Source organism: Monoraphidium neglectum (assembly GCF_000611645.1).
Source record: "Monoraphidium neglectum strain SAG 48.87 unplaced genomic scaffold scaffold00442, whole genome shotgun sequence".
NCBI lineage: Eukaryota > Viridiplantae > Chlorophyta > Chlorophyceae > Sphaeropleales > Selenastraceae > Monoraphidium > Monoraphidium neglectum.
Genome location: NW_014013186.1, coordinates 6,484 through 15,922, shown reverse-complemented (window position 1 = coordinate 15,922; position 9,439 = coordinate 6,484). Strand labels below are relative to the sequence as shown.

The window sequence follows — 9,439 nt, the reverse complement described above, 5'->3', positions numbered from 1 at the left end:
GTGGAGGGCGGATGGGCGGAAATTTTGGTGTGGGCTGGGTTGAAGAAGTTGCGCGGGTGTCGTTTGGCTGGCTGCTGGGTGGGAGGGGGCAGGTGCTAGGGTGTGAGGCGGAGGAAAAGGGTTGAGTGCAGTAAAACAGGAAATGAAGGCAGGCAGATGGACCTAAGACAGCGATGATACACTGCAAATGCCAGCAAGCAGCGACCAGAGCGTCAGCGGGGCTGCCGCAGGCCAACTGAAAAGGGTCCCACGGACGGCACAAGCGCATACAGCCGCCGCGCACCTGGCTGGCGTTGGTGGCGTAGCCGCCCAGGCCGATAGCGGCAAGCTTCGAGTCGATGACCGACGCGGCCTGCTTCTGGGCGGCGTTGATCGCGTCCGTCGCGGCCTTCACGCCAGACTCCAGCTGATTGGTCAGGTTGCCCACTGCGCCCTGCACCGCGGCCTTGGGGTCGGCGATGAATGCGGCCTTGGCGGACGCCAGCTGCTGCGCCTGCTTGTTGGCGGCGTCGAGGGCGTCGGAGGCAAGCTTGACCTTGGCATCGAGAGCGTCCTGCGCCTGCTTGGTCGCCTGGGCGATCTCGCTGGAGACGGCCTTCACGGGGTCGGCCTTGAGCGCCGAGAAGTGCTTGAGCAGGCCATTGAACGCGTCATTCGCCTGCTTGAGCTTGGCCTCGACCTGCTGCACCACCGCGGCGTGCGCCGCGTCGAACGCGGACTGCAGCGCCTTGGTCGCGTTGCCGAGCAGCGCGAACTTGATGTCGGCGTGGGGCAGGTCCTTCAGCAGCGAAAGGGCGATGCACGACTTGAGGTCGGCGAGGCCGGCGGGGGTGGAGACGCCGCTGAAGCCGAGCTTCTTGGCCAGCGCCGCCAGCGAGTCGTTGCCGAGGGTGGCCTTGCCGGTCAGGTTGGAGAGCTTGTCGAAGGGCAGCGCCTTGAAGAGGTCGTCCGCGCTGACGTTGGGCAGGAGGGCCTTGATGTCGGCGATCGACGGCACCTCTGGCAGCTTGGGGGTGGGGATCGACGGCAGCGATGGCAGCGGCGGCAGGCCGGCGCCGGGGCCAGACGCGGGCAGCAGCGACAGGACGGGCAGGCCGGTCTTGTTCTGCACCTTCTCCAGCAGGTCGAGCGCCTTGCTCTCCTTGAGCAGCGACAGCAGCAGCTCGTTCTTCAGCTGCTGGGCGCTGGACAGGGTGCTGTTCAGCTGGGCGAGCAGCGCCAGCTTCTGCAGCTGCGCCTTCTGGATCTCGGCGGGGATGTCGGGGATCTTGAAGCCGTCGGCGGGGAAGGAAGCGTTGAGCTTGTCGTAGAGGCCAGACTCCTTGAGCCAGGCCAGGACGACAGCGGCCTTCCAAGTGTCCACGTGGCCGACGGGCAGCTGAGGGGTTTTGGATTTATGAGGGTCGAGGCGGAGTGGGGTTGTGAGGTGTATGGGAGCCGTGCTGTTCGCATGTATTAATGGTTGTGCGCGCTGCTTTGAGGATTAGGGGGCGCAGGTGGCCAGCATTGGGGCCGCCTATAGAGGCTCGCCATGGGGCTGTCTAGCGGCTCGAGCGACAGAACCGACGGCGCGCCCAGCGAGGCCCCGGCGCGATACGCCCTCCCTGGCTGCCTTGGGCTTCACCAAACCCCTGTGCTTTGGCCTTGCGGCGGCGAGCTTTGCTCCTTCGCAGCCGCTGCCGCCTCCGCATCCGCCGCCCCTCTTGTGCCTCCTACAGCTGCCCGTCCTCCTCTGCCGGCCCCACCCTCAGCTGCACCCTGCGCAATACACCCTCCCTGGCTGCCTTTCGCGCACCATCAAACCCTTCTGCTTCAATATAGAAGCATGCTGCAAAGACTCACCAGCTTGGTAGCCTGGTCGACCTTAGCCTGGACGCCATCAGCAACAGACTTGACGACGCCGCGCACGGGGCCGAGCACATTCTTCTCAATGTGCTCCTGCACGGGCGCGAGGGTGTCGTTGACTGTCTTGTAGACCGACTCCACCTTGGCCTTGATGGGGGCCACGGTGTCATTGACCTTATGCACGACGCCAGTGACGGCCTGGTTGAGGGCCTGGTTGGCCTGGTGGGTCACGTTGCCACCGAGCTTGTCGCCCACGGCCTTGCCGATGCCAAAGGCATCAAACAGCGGGTTGGACGCCTGGGTGCCTGCGGAGCGGTCGACAGGGGTGGGTTGGGGGGAGAGGGGGTGAGGAGAGGGAGGGGAATGAGTCAGGGAGGTCGTAGGAGGTGCGAGCTGAGTGTCGTGCAGGTTTTGTTGCCGTTTCATGTCAACGTGGAGGCGTTCAGAATCTGAGTATCATGGGTAGTTGGAACAAGCCGATGGGGCTGTGACGCGGCGGGGCCTGACCACGGCTGTAGTCTTGTGAGTAGTGCGTCCCAACTGCATCTGCAGTGGCCTCTGCCCGGCTTGTGCCACAGCCCTCAGCCCGGGCTGCCAGGCAGCAATACGATTGAACTGCATGATTACGGCCTTTTAGAATCCGCTCGCGTCCACTGTACGCCCTCCCTGAGCGAGGGCAGGGCTGCTAGCCGCTCTCAACCTCTCGGTCCACCGGGCCCTTCCTCGGGCCCTAGTTCGCGCTCACCAACGGCAAGCAGCACCAAGAATACCGCCACACTCCTAGAGTGCTTCATGGCGTCGATGAGGGCGCGAGTGGCCGCGGTCCCCTTGTTCGGTGGAGGTCGCTGTAGTGGTCTGCGCTTCTGAGGTACGACGCACACAGGCTTCACGAGCTCATGACGCACTCAAGAATTGTTTTATGTGCAGATGCAAGCAGCAGGAGCGATCTTGTGTGTGAGCAGCATTGAATTGGTGGGACCTGGCAAGGCGCCCGTCCTGTCTCAGCGAAGCTTCTTATATTTATTGTATGCAAGATACATATTGAACAATACAATTCTTAGCACCTCGCCTCATCACGTTACCTGCAAGGCCAGGCTGGGATCATGCAGCGTCGCCAAAACTTGGGTTTCACACCAAGAAACAGGAGCTATTAAAGCATTTCACGTTGAATAGAATCGCAAGAGCTCGGCTTGCGCCCCCTCGTGGCGGCGCCGTCGCGGCAACTGCAGACTGTCATGTGTGCGTCTGCAACGCCGAGCAGGAACTCTGCGTTTCGCACAGGGCTGAGGCCGCAAGAGGTCTCTTAGGGGGCAGTGCCTCAGGTCATGGCCCAGCTGCACAAATGTCCCTTGCCAGGCAGTTGTGGCAGCTGGCGCCGGTGCGGCGGCAGCGTCTGCAGCAGTCGCCCGCCTGGTGACTCGATACATCCCATTTACCGACCCAGGCATTCAGAGGGAGCCCTGGACCAACTCCAATCACGCAGCAAGTGGGGCGTGCGGGAGCTTGCGTCCACGCGGCGTGCTGCACATCAGCCATCCGACCCCGGGCGACAGGAAGCTGCGCAGCAAAATGTGCTCAGACAGCAGCGCAGCGTGCAGAAGCCCCAAGGCACAGCAAAACGCGAGTCTTCACAGACAGTCGACCAACAGCCAATAATGGACTGCACGCTCCAGAATTTCAAGCCTCTCAAGTGTGGGGTTTGGCGGCGCGTTGCAGCGCCCCTGCCACCCAGCTTGCATCCGTTACCCAAGCCAAAGGCAGAAAACCAATCCGCCCACGGGGGCGGCGCCGCGCGCACAGCCTCAGCTGGTGATGCGTGCGACTGTGGCTCCAACTTCTGGCGTCGCCGCCACTGCAGCTCCTCCTGCCTGCGCGCCGAGCGGCCCGGGTATGGGGGGCGGCACAACGCCCGGCTGCAGCGGTTTGACCATCAGCAGACGCCGGGGCTTGCCGATCCGGCTCTTCTCAGCGTCCGAGACCCAATCAGGGTCCATCCAATTTGTAGTGAGGAATCCGAATGAGGAGTAGAGGCTGTGAGGGGAAGCAGGAGAAAGGGAGGGAGGAGGGGCAGGTGCGCGGTTCGCACGAGGCTGAAGGTCTCAGGGCAAGACGACGAGATGGCCGCTGGGGCTGCGGCACCCTGTGGACGAGGCGAGCGTGCTGCGCGCCGGCGGGCAGCGGCCTGGCATTCTCGCCCCCCCCCCCGCGCGCCGCGCTCCCGGTGCACCCGCGAGTCTGTGCCCTGCAGACCTGAATGCCGGCGAGTAGCCCTTGTAGCACAGCAGCGCCATGAACTGGGGGCGCTCCGCCAGGCGACAGGTGGCGGTGACGAGGCTGGACTCCATGAGCTGGCGCGCGACGCCGCGCCGCCGCCAGGCCGGGGCGACCGTCATGTTGGTCACCTGGGTGACACGACAGAGCGTCCGCGGTGGTTGAGCCAAAGGCGCATCATTATATCCAGGCCCAGTATGTCCCTACAACTGCCCTGGGCTGCGATGTGTTGCACGAGGGTACAGCTCGAGGCTCGGGCAGTGATAAATATCAATTTGCGAGCAGCCTTTGTGCACCGCGCTGCGCTGGCGCCGCAGTTGGGGTGCACTATTGCTCACCATGGCAAAGGGTGCGCCGACTTCGCAGCCCGCAGCCGCCGCGATGGTCTCGCCTGCATACCTCACAGTCACGTTGCAGACGCCGACCGCGCCCTCTGTGCGCGCTCGCTCCGCATCCGCTGCATAGCCGCGGCCCTGCCGCCGCTCCCCTTGCTGCTGCTGGTCCCCTCGCTGCTGCTGTGGCTGCTGCTGCTGTTCTAAAAGCTGTGCTGCCTGGCTCTGGGGGGCCACCGCGAGGAGCGTCACGTGGTGGCCGCGGGCGCCCTCATTCAAGTGCAACCCGAGGTTCTGCGCCGCGTGCCGCAGGCGGTACGAGTTGAGGGCCAGCGCGTCTGCCAGGGCCGAGCCCTTCCGAGGGTAGAATTCCGCCGCCACCAGAGAGTTGGCCTGCATCAGCGCGTCCACCTGGTCTGCGGCGCCCTTGAATTCGGAGAGGCAGACGATCCCCAAGTCATCTGCTGCGCTTGTGCTGCCGCCGCTGCCGCCCAGGGCGCTGGGAGCCTGTGCGAGACGCAGACCAGGCGCGCGCCTCAAGGCGCGGCTGCAGGTGCAAGGACGGCGCGCCCATCCGACGCTAGGCTGCAGCAGTACGCCTGCGCGGTCAAGTTGAGGGTGGAGATGCAATGCGAGCGGGGGGTTGCGTCGCAGCGTGCGGTAAGGCATAGCGCGTCGAAGACCCGTCCAGAGCAGGCCTCTCTCAGAGCAACTCGAAGCTCTTACAGATACCGGTATTGTTATGAGTGACGTGCACAGACAAATGACATTGTCGCTGACCTTCAGGGCGAGTGGAAGTGACGATCGCCGCTCTCATCGCGCCCCGCTTTCAACAAACGACGCGGTGCCTATTGTTGAACGTTGACAGTCACTGCTGACAACACATTCCACGCCCGTCTGAAGTGACGAAAGTCATCCCGCGGCCTTCCGCTATGCATGACCTGCAAGCACCCCAGAGCGCGCTGATACATGTTTTATCTCACCTGCATATCATACTAGTCTTACAGAGCACGCGGTTCTGCCAGATCGGCACGCACAAACTTGTTTCAAAATTAGGCCCCGTTTCCAGGCTTCGTCAGGACTTCAAACGGTGCGCAGAGTGCTGCGCGATCGTCGGCGGTACTGCTGACGCTGTGACACAGCGTAGGGGCGCCTGAAGGCCTCGCTGCAGCAAGCAACACCACGCGCAGCATGCCACCCATCCTGAGCCCCCGGCCTGGCCCTCCCCTTTTGCAGGGCCTACGACCGCCTCCCGCATCACCCGGGCCCGACCGTGGCCCCGTCCCAGCCCCGAAAGGCCAAGGCAGCAGGGGGCGCCATGCGGGGGTCGGCGATGGGCGCGAGCGCCAAGCGCATCAATAAGGAGCTCGCAGAGATTGCCCTGGACCCGCCGCCGGGCTGCTCCGCGGGCCCAAAAGACGACAACATATACGAATGGGTCGCCACGATCCAGGGGCCGCAAGGTGCGCCTGCGGAGCAGCTCTGAAGAGAACCGGCCGCTGGTGGACGGATGTCCATGCGTGCTGCGCGCCGGACGCGGCGGCGCTGGCAGCGACGGCGGCACTGTCAGGGGCAGCCCTGCGCAGCTGACAGTGCTGCTCTACTGCAGCACATGTGCATGCCACCTCGCCAAGCAGCGCCAGGGGCAGCAGCCACCCGCCCGTCCATGTCATGCTGTCCGTGCAGGTGCGTTGCGCCCCCCACATTTGAGCCCCCACCCCATTGCACCCATCACGCCACCCAGGCTCCCCGTACGCCAACGGCCTGTTCTTCCTCGACATCCATTTTCCATCAAGCTACCCCTTCCAGCCACCCAAGGTGTGAACCGCGCTCTGCTTCCCCTGATTTCGTGCTTGGTTCTCACCACTATGTTTTCAACGCTGCTGCGGTTCTTTGATGCGGCCCAGCTCCGATCCACCTGTCACTTTTTCCGCGATTTTGTTGGCTCCAGCGCCTCCACCGGCCCCCATCACTGCATGCAGCGCCTGCCGTGCCTCCAGCCTGCCGCGCTGGGGGCGTGATCCGATGCAGTTTCCCGCCAACCTCGCCTCCATGTGCCCTGCCATTCGCAACGCACTTCCTCTTGCGCCCCGTCAACCATTCTGTGGAGGCCCCCGCTGTCCCCGCCCCCGGTCACCGCCACCACGTCGCCAGGTGACGTTCCGCACGCGCATCTACCACTGCAACATCAACAGCACGGGCGGCATCTGCCTCGACATCCTCAAAGACCAGTGGAGCCCCGCCCTTACGGTGTCCAAAGTCCTGCTCTCCATCTGCTCGTTGCTCACGGACGCCAACCCCAGTGAGCACCCCTACCACCGGCCGCGGCCGGCCGCGCGGCGCCGGGCCCGAGGGGGCCCGTTTCTGCACACTTTCCCCAGGCTTTGCATTGCTGCTGGCTGTTGCGCGGCTGCAGCGGGCCTTGGAGTGGCGCTTCGGCAGCAGCTGCACCTGCTGACATTGATTTGTACAATTTGATGCAACGCGGGGCCTTCTCCATTGCAGACGACCCTCTGGTGGGCAGCATCGCGCAGCAGCTCCTCACCGACAAGGCGGCCCACGACAAGACAGCGGCGGAGTGGACCAAGCGCTACGCCAGCGGGTGACGCAGGGCCGGCGGCCGCGGCGGCGTCGTTTTAGCCGGCGGTTGTGGCGTCGGCGGCGGCGGCGGCACGGCGGCGGCTGCGCGCGGCAGCATACGCGAGATGCTGCGCAGTGCGGCGTTTCACAGCTGGCGTCGGCGCGCCTGCACAGGAGCCACTACCGCAGTGGCCGCGAGGGGCAGCTAAACGGCTGCAGCACGCAGCAGCGACGAAGCAGACCAACTGATCACCCCGAAGCCACTTGCGTGCTTCTCTTGTCTTCTTTGCTCACAAGGCAGTAGCCCTCACGCAGCCAAGTCAGCCAGCAGCATAACAACTGCACAGCCAGGCACCTCACTCCTGCCCTGGGGCTCTCTTGTTTTGTAGGCCACTCCTTTTCATCTCCTCAGGTCGATTGTGTGGTGTACAACATACCTGTACTCAAGGCAATACGCCCATCAGTAGCTTCATAGGTCTTGTAAATTACCTGTCAACCACCACCACCTGATTGTGTTGCGCACAGATAGCTTGCTGCACATCTTGCCCATGAGTGGGAAGATGCGGGTGTGGTGTAGCGGGTGTGCAGGTGCCGATGCAACGTGCAGCATGTTAAAAGAAGGCAGCGCTAACTGCCTCTTGGTCTATGCCCCTGCATAATCGCATGCCGCCAGCCGAGCGCCTTGACACCACATGTCGGGCGTGATGAACACCTGACGTTGGCATTACTGCAGCAAGACGAAAGCGCGGGGCCTAAGTGTAAACACCCATGCATAGACGTGCATTGCATCCAGGATGCCACATCACAGGCGGGTGGATGTGCTGCTTCTCCCCAGGCGCAGCGATGCTGTGGCTTGCTGACTGAAGATGTGACCGCAGCTCGAGCCGCCAGCGCAGTCCATAAACCGCCGACTCGATAGCAGGGTCGATCATGCGCTACCCCGAATCTTGAAAGCAATTGAATATGACAGCTGCCCGCCAGGAGCTGTGAGCCCGCGCGTCGTGAAAAGATCACCTAGCCGATGTTCAAGCGGCAGGCAATGGCGCTGAGCCTAGCAGCAGGAACGGGTCTGACAGCTTGGGGCTACGCTGGCGCACCACGGCCAGCGCGAGCCGACGCTCGGCGCCCTGGAGTCTCTGCTGCCGCGGCATCTGGGGCATCCGCCGCAGCCGTGGCTCCGCCGGTGCTCGATCGCAGCACAGCACGCTTGAAGCAAGTGCAGGTTGTGTTCAGGTGAATGCGCCGGCGCACCGCCTCAAGCAGCTGCAGCTGCTGCTTTCCTCGGTTTCGGCTTCCTGGACTAGTGGCGGCGATGGCGGCACTGATGCCGATGCTTTGCATATCCCTGAGCTGGCCAGCCCCCCGGCTGGCTTGCACATGCTGCGTTAAAAAATTCTGCAACTACGGCCTGAACCCGCTCAGCTGCCAAACAATGCAATCTACGCAGGCATGGCGCGCGCACGCCCCTGACAGAGCATCAATTTCTAATGTTTGGAGCCACCTGGGGCCCAGAGACCTGCGGCTCTGCCTACGACGGCGGCGGCGCACGGCTCGAGATCGCCGGCCGCGACGGCCTGCCGCCGCCGCCGTCGCCGGGGGACGTCGCGCAGATCAACTGCAGGCTGCCCGGCGGCGGCTGCCACAAGGGGGAGCTCACGCTGCTGGGCCAGCGGCAGGTAGAGTGGGGACCTACGGGGCATTGGCAGACCTGGGGTGGTTAGTTGACGGTTGTCGGTTGTAAAGGTGGGATCGGCATACCATGCCAAACAGCTCAGCGCCGCCGCTGCGTAGCGTGGAGGAGCCTTGCTGCAGTTGTGAGGAGGCCTGCACGCGGCCAAGCCGGCTGCCCACTCTTTGCAGCCGCGGCCTGCATCACCCCACACCCCCGCCCCGCCTGTGTTGGCGGGCGCTTGGCCCCTGTCAACCCACCCCAGCTGCTGTCGCGCCACCTGGTCCGCCCCTGTCCCCATTCGAGGAAATTGCAATGCCGTCGCTCATCCGCTTTGTTGTTGCACCTCATCACCTCGACACGCAGGCGCTGGATCTGGGCCGGTGGCTGCGGCAGCGATACGCCGAGGAGTTCGGGTACCTGCCGGGCAGCTACGCGCCCGGCCTGGTGTCCTGCCGCACCACCAAGTTCTCCCGCACCCGCGAGACGCTGCGCGGCGTGCTGACCGGTGAGGGGCGGGCTGCGGCAGCTAAGAGCCGACGCGACGCGCTCAGCCAACCAACTTGCGCGTGCGGCGTTTTGCGGGTTGGCTTGGTCTCAAAGTCGTGGCGCGCAACGGCCCGGGAATGGCGGCCGGGGTGCGCGGCAAGCGGAAGGCGCGATGGCGCGATTTTGATCGCGCGCCCGCGCTGGCGACGGAAAGATGAGAGAGAGAGAGAGAGAGAGAGAGAGAGAGAGAGAG

At 64.1% G+C, this 9,439-nt stretch overlaps 3 protein-coding genes across 3 annotated transcripts in view; 2 read left to right on the top strand and 1 right to left on the bottom strand.

The window, feature by feature from the left end:
• MNEG_3503 (hypothetical protein) overlaps positions 1-2,639 on the bottom strand; it is a gene marked incomplete at both ends in the record, with an annotated part of 5,502 nt that extends 2,863 nt beyond the window's left edge. Inside the window, 3 exons of the mRNA XM_014048021.1 lie at positions 284-1,378; positions 1,843-2,150; positions 2,591-2,639. Coding sequence (XP_013903475.1) covers positions 284-1,378; positions 1,843-2,150; positions 2,591-2,639 — 1,452 coding nt within the window. The remainder of the gene's footprint in view (positions 1-283; positions 1,379-1,842; positions 2,151-2,590) is intronic.
• Positions 2,640-5,781: 3,142 nt separating this feature from the next.
• MNEG_3502 (ubiquitin-conjugating enzyme E2 D/E) lies at positions 5,782-7,054 on the top strand (the record flags this gene model as incomplete). Its single annotated transcript, XM_014048020.1, has 4 exons — positions 5,782-5,911; positions 6,193-6,266; positions 6,603-6,750; positions 6,954-7,054. 4 exons carry the CDS (start codon positions 5,782-5,784, stop codon positions 7,052-7,054), a joined length of 453 nt encoding a protein of 150 aa, XP_013903474.1.
• Positions 7,055-8,515: 1,461 nt separating this feature from the next.
• The window catches only part of MNEG_3501 (hypothetical protein), a gene marked incomplete at both ends in the record, with an annotated part of 4,617 nt that continues 3,693 nt past the window's right edge, over positions 8,516-9,439 (top strand). The window contains 2 exons of the mRNA XM_014048019.1: positions 8,516-8,704; positions 9,064-9,205. Of these exons, the coding sequence (XP_013903473.1) occupies positions 8,516-8,704; positions 9,064-9,205 (331 nt within the window). The remainder of the gene's footprint in view (positions 8,705-9,063; positions 9,206-9,439) is intronic.